The 5,972-nt window shown below is 44.7% G+C and overlaps 1 protein-coding gene across 2 annotated transcripts in view; it reads left to right on the top strand.

Moving 5' to 3' along the window:
• LOC110210271 (mitochondrial inner membrane m-AAA protease component AFG3L1-like) overlaps positions 1 to 4,856 on the top strand; it is a 35,024-nt gene extending 30,168 nt beyond the window's left edge. For both annotated transcript variants that reach the window (XM_020989102.2, XM_020989101.2), the window contains one exon: positions 327 to 4,856. In XM_020989102.2, the coding sequence (XP_020844761.1) occupies positions 327 to 545 (219 nt within the window). In that variant the 3' untranslated portion in view covers positions 546 to 4,856. The remainder of the gene's footprint in view (positions 1 to 326) is intronic.
• The last annotated feature ends 1,116 nt before the right edge of the window (positions 4,857 to 5,972 follow it).

Raw genomic sequence — 5,972 nt, 5'->3', positions numbered from 1 at the left:
TCATGATGCCAGCTAGTTATGTTCTGATTAAAATGTCTGATGTAGCCTTGGAACGTGTCTTCTTGGCATCAGGAAGCCCTCAAGTTGAATCCAGCCTCAGACTCTTACTAGATGGTGCTTTTAGGCAGGTCACTGGAGAGGGCTGGGCTCCGGGGCCCTGGGAGTTACCCTTGGCAGCCTGACCCCTCCAGCATAGGATTCTAGAACAGTGACCCTACCTGTCCCTCCTTAGAGATTGCCTTCTCCTTCTTTTGAGAAGACAGGTGAGAGCCCTGGTGGTTCTGTTGTGCACTTAGCTTTACCAGTTTGGTTTTTGATTTTTGTAGGTAGGAAAGCGTCTCTTGGAGAAGGAAGTACTTGAAAAGGCGGACATGATTGAACTGCTGGGCCCCCGGCCTTTTGGAGAGAAATCTACTTATGAAGAGTTTGTGGAGGGCACAGGGAGCTTGGAGGAGGACACTTCCCTTCCAGAGGGTCTGAAGGACTGGAACCGAGAACGGATAGAAGAAAGCACCGAAAAGCAAGTCCAGGAAAGTACTGTGTAAACCAGCTGAGGCCTCCGAGCATTTGTCTCTTGTGCTTTGGGGGATGTCCTCATTCTCCTCACTATACCTCTGGGGCTGTGGCCTCCAGCACCTCTACCTATTAGCAGGAAAGTCTTGGAAAGCAGCTGCCAGAATCGCTGGAAAGCAAATTAAAGCACATTGTAAATACCAGTGGGTGTTTGAGAGAAGAACTCTTTGGAACAAACCAGGATTCCTCATTCCTGAAACTTGCAGGAAGCCAATAAAGTGGTGTCCAGCCAGGGAGGTAGGCTGAAGAAAATAACCAGCATTTGAGTGGTGTGCAGGTCTTAGCTCAAATCCTTAAGTGAGAATGACAGGTCTGAATGGGTGAGGGTAGAGGCACCGGGTAGGCAGGGGGCTTTATTTTTAATAAGCCACAGCTCCCATTTGGAAGACGGGCCTTCTATCTCCTAAAGGAGCAGGAGACAGGAAAGGCTCCAAAATAGACCTAGTGAGCTAAGAGGGGGAAAAGGACATTTCTTCTCCCACTGTCATAAGTAGCCAAAATCAGTGGTTAAGTCACAAAACAGGTAAATATTTGGGAAAGAGGATTTTTTTATAAACCTTGGCAGTTAGCCCCCCTCATTTGTCCTTCATGAAGACTTTGAAATGTAAGCTAAAGTTTCAATATCCAAGAGGGAGAGGAAATTATTGACCAACCCCAAAGACCCCAAGTAGGAAAAAGTGTTCAAATTAAGAAGAGGACAATTTAAGCTGTTTGACAGAGGAAATGGTTAGATTCTGTAAAAGCCTCTTTTTTTTGCTAGAATAAAGCTAAATCCAGCCAGACCAGAGATTGTAGAGTGTGAGGAGAATGGTGTGTTGGGGGCAGCGGGTGATGGATTCAGCCATTTGATCTTGGATTGTCACCATGGTGCCCTGCCATGGCTGCCACTCTGAAGATTGAGGCACAGTTCATGTTTTTAAAGAATCACTTTGGCTTCCTTCAAGAAGTCAGGGCAGGTTTCAGTACTCCAAGCCTACACTCCAGGGTGCCATTTACTGGATTCCGGCACATTCCACGGCATTCTCACACTAAACTCTGGGTATTGTATCATACAAGCATCGAGGGCTTGCCTTCTGGGGCCTGGAGGCTCAACCAACCAGACCCTGCCCAGGACGCCTTTTCCCACAAGGCCCTGTGCTCTGCTGCTCACACTCACTGTGTCATGGAAGCCTAGAAGTGGAACCCAGTGGAACCTCCTCCTTGCAGGACTGTTTGACTTGCCAGCTTTCTTGTCCTCACCCCCTCTTACTCCTGCTACTGTCTTTGCTTCTTTTGAGAGAGGTTGGTGACATCAAGCGCTTCAGTTAATTAATTTTTTTCTTATTCTGAGTTGGTTCTTGATCTAGCTTTTTTCTTATATCTTGAACTGAAGGAGGCTCACGTTTTTTCTTCATTCCCTCTCTGTGAAAGGCAAAGTGTTTGGTTTGGAAAATCATTGCAGAGTGTAGATGTTCCAAGTATTTTGTCCTGCTCAGAATCTGTTAAACCATAGATGATGGCCAGGATTTGGGGGCTAGGAAAATCCCATTCTTTTGACTGAAGATTTGTCCCCTTAGCTTTCCTTTCCAAACCTGTTGCCATGGGATTAAAAGTTTAAAAAAAAAAAGCCTTTGAGGAATTATTCTAGCATATAGACCCTCCTGCCTAGACCTGTGCAAGGTTCTTATGCAAAATTGCAGCAATTTGAGATGATTTTGAGAGACCGATCTAATTTAACCCCTTGTTTTCTGATTGGTGAATGCCCAAGCCATCCAGAAGAAATAGTGATCTCTTTCTTCCTAAAGATCATTAGAGAAAGAGAGGCCATTGACTCATTCCTGTGTTTTATTCCCCTCAACAATGAAGAACTTCTGAATGAGTTTGTTTGGAGAAGCAGAAAAAACAAACCATAGCACCGTGTCCCCCAGGGCATCCTGGGACAGGGTCACTCTTGCCTGCATCCTCCTGGGCACCAGCTAACTAGCATGATTCATTTGTAGGGAGTGATACCTAGTAAGTGTAACTGCTCCAAGGGCATAAAATAGGAAGCCTCACAGGGTTCGTTGGGTATGCTGTATCAAATGAAATTGGGGAGGGGAGCAGCAGGAAGGGGTAGTCTACTTGTTTGCCAGTCTGACGCTGTTTTTGTTTTTAATAAGAACACTAGGTCCCCTTAAGACAAATCCAAGCCCACTTCTCAGAAGCAGCATTGCCCTAGGTCTCATTACCCATTGTCTGTTAGACAGTTTGGCCTTTCGGTGGGAGTGATTTTCAGATTGTGCTATTTAACAGCAATGCCGACTTGCAGCAGCTGGGGTAGAATATGCTTCCTCTAGAAAAGCAGTCTTGCCAACTTACACAGAGCACACTGGACAGAGAAAGCTGCATGCCACCTGTCATGACTTTAATTGATAGATAAGGAACTTGTTTGGAAACAGGACTGATGATCCTTATAGTTCATCTGCCCCATTTGAAGGGGGATATAGGCAAGTTCATGAACTAGCGAAGGCCATAAGGAATAGTGAGTTTTCTCAGAGCTGCTTAGATGAATACTTCCTGCATTCCTGCTGGACCTGCCATTGCAGCATTTCTCCACTTAGAAACTTGCTGTTTTAAAGCCAGGCAGTTCACCTCATGGGGTTTGACTACAGGAAAATGCCAGATTCTAAGAGAGGATTTTCTTTAGGTCCATGCCTAACATCATGCCTCTTAGGATCTCTCTCAGCATGATGTCTGATCGTGTCAATCAGCTGGCATTTACTAGGTGTTTACTCTGTTCCAGGCACTGTGGTAAGCTCTGGAGATATAAAGAAAATATGAGTTGGGTCCAAAAACAATGGCTGTGTGATTGGGCTGGGATTTTAATGTTGCAGTTTGGGGAGGCAGCTTAAGGCCAGTCTTACCATGAAGGCTAAAGAATTCTCATGTTCTTTCCACTTCGCTCCTTTGGAAAGCTTGAGTCTCATGTTGACGTTCATGATCCTGACCTTGACCCTGAACCCATGGCTTAAGTCTACGGCATAAAATCTTCCTCTGTGTCAGTTGCTCAGAGACTCCCAGTCCTGCGTTCTGTTGGCTTTCTCCAAATAAGGGAATATTAATCATTGATGCTTCTGGCCTTTTTCTCCCATTCATGTAGGGGGAACTCCCCTGTGGCTATGGACAAGAGTGACTTTGGCATTCCTTTCTAAGCTTCTCTTATTATTACACAGCTTGGCTAAGAGAACAGCAGAGTCATGCCGGATGAAATAAAATTTAATTTGTGTAATTCTTTTTTATACACCAGTGATAAGCTCCAGCAGCTAGGTAATGACTCTAAACCTTTTCTCCCTGGGGTAGCTCTAAGACTTGTGCAAGCTTGACTTCCTCTTTCCTGCCCATTGTGGTGGAAGCACACCACCTCATTCTCACTCCTGATTTTTTTGTTGTCTTGGACATGCCTCCTTCCACATTTAAACTATCAGCATATTCTCCATCCCTCATGGAGTCCCATTTCTTGGATTCACTTCTCTCATTCTTAATATAGACTATGGTTGTTCTTTCCAGTATTTGCCACATTGTATGACCTTGGGCAGAATCCCTCACCTCTGTTTCTTCATCATTAAAAGGCAGGGGAGTGGACTAGAAGGCCTTCCAGAACCCTCCCAGTTCTAGGTCCGTGCGCTCGTGAGCTCACTCCTGCATTGGCCTCTGCTTCCCGGCCTTCCCAGTCATCATAAATGTCAACCACCAAATGCCAAGGCCCCAGTTCTTCCCCATCATTTAAGGTCACCTTCCTTCTCAAGGTCCTCATGTGGGTCATCAGACTCAGATTACGCATGTTCAAGGTCACGGTCCTTTATTTGGGCCCAGTATGAAAAGATGACATACGTTTCCTGCTGCTTGTCTAGTCTGCCCAGCCTTAATTTATCTTACTTTCTTAATTTATCTTACCTTCACCTTTTTGTTTTATATCTTCCCCTGGCCAAAAACAACACCACCAAAAAAACCGAAACCATTCTTTGCATCTGGAACATTCTTTTTCTTAAACAATTAGCTGACTCTAAAATTCTTATATTTCCTTTTGGGGAATCCTTCATTTAATTTTGCATGTATTGTTAGAAGTGGAGGGAGGAAGGGAATGGGCTAGAATTACTTATTCTAATCTGTTCCCTCTGAAACAATACTTTATGTTGTATTATATAACACTTCAGTATTGGCAATGGCGTTTTAAATTGCATTCCAGCAAATAAAATGAGAAACCATGAAGCAAACTACAAACAAATTAATGAAAACACAATAAACATGGAATACTCAAATGGAAACGATGTGTCCGGTTTGTTTCTTCAGAGTTGTGAGCTGCTTCAGGGCAAAGGCTATGCCTGTAACCTGGAGCAAATGTGGGCATGCACTAGAATTTGATGGTGATCTCCACAAATACAGGGAAGGAGGTAATTTCTCCTCTCTAGTCTGGTCTGTGAGCTACTCATTTGGGTTAGACTGAAAACCAAGTTACCTTGTCTATAGTCAACCAGGAGACTAACATGATAGCAATCTTTTAACCCCGTCTTTCAGTCCTCAGGAAACTGAGTACTCTTGTACATGGGTGCACATAGTTAGGGATTTTAGACCAGAGGTTCATATCCTTTTTTTTTTTTGTCATGGACCCTTTCTCAGGGTGTTCTATGAAAAACAAGTCCACATACCCTTTCCTCCCACTTCGTAGGCAGATGAGCCAGAATCCTCCCTTCTGGCTATTTAGCAAGTAGCTGTAAGAACCAGAAGAGTTCTGTGTGGGCTGGTCTCTAGTACCAAAGCCAGGAGCCGTTAGCATGAGCTGGCTAACTCGGGCCCCACACTGAATTTTTACTTGAATTACATGAGGAGCCAAAGCATAAGTAGGTTTTTGGTCTATTAAACAGATCTTTGTCTCAGCTCTCTCCTTTCAGACCTGGCCTACATACACTGTTCTGGTCTTTGGTTAAAGTCAGCTGTTCTCAGGCCCTGAAACTTCTCTCGCTCACAGCCATCCAATAGAAAGAGTGTTCTCCAAGGGTGCTTCTCCCACCTCATCCATTTGTCTAAGACACTTAGTGGGATTGCACAGAAATAAAATTTTTAAAATCTTCTCTCCAAATCCCCATCACCAGCAGCATTCTGGGCTTGAAAATTGAGGCCAATCTTCCCTGGAACATGACCCAGATAAGCCTGTTTGAGCTTCAGTGGCATTTGGCAGTTTGGGAAACAATGTGAAAGCCTGTGGGTATCCTAAAGGCATCGTCTCCTCCAGGGAAGCAGCATCCACTCAGCCCCCACTGTGGCAGCTCGAGCTGACCTCAGCGCTGCTGTCTTCCCTCGGCTCTTGTGCTGTTGTACATGCAATCCTGCTCTAGATAACTCCTCTAATGTCCACTAAGGAAGTTAGAAACCAAGGAGACACC

The sequence above is a fragment of the Phascolarctos cinereus genome, unplaced genomic scaffold (assembly GCF_003287225.1).
Source record: "Phascolarctos cinereus isolate Bilbo 61053 unplaced genomic scaffold, phaCin_HiC Scaffold_2;HRSCAF=192, whole genome shotgun sequence".
Classification (NCBI taxonomy): domain Eukaryota; kingdom Metazoa; phylum Chordata; class Mammalia; order Diprotodontia; family Phascolarctidae; genus Phascolarctos; species Phascolarctos cinereus.
This window is presented reverse-complemented; position numbering and strand designations above follow the sequence as displayed.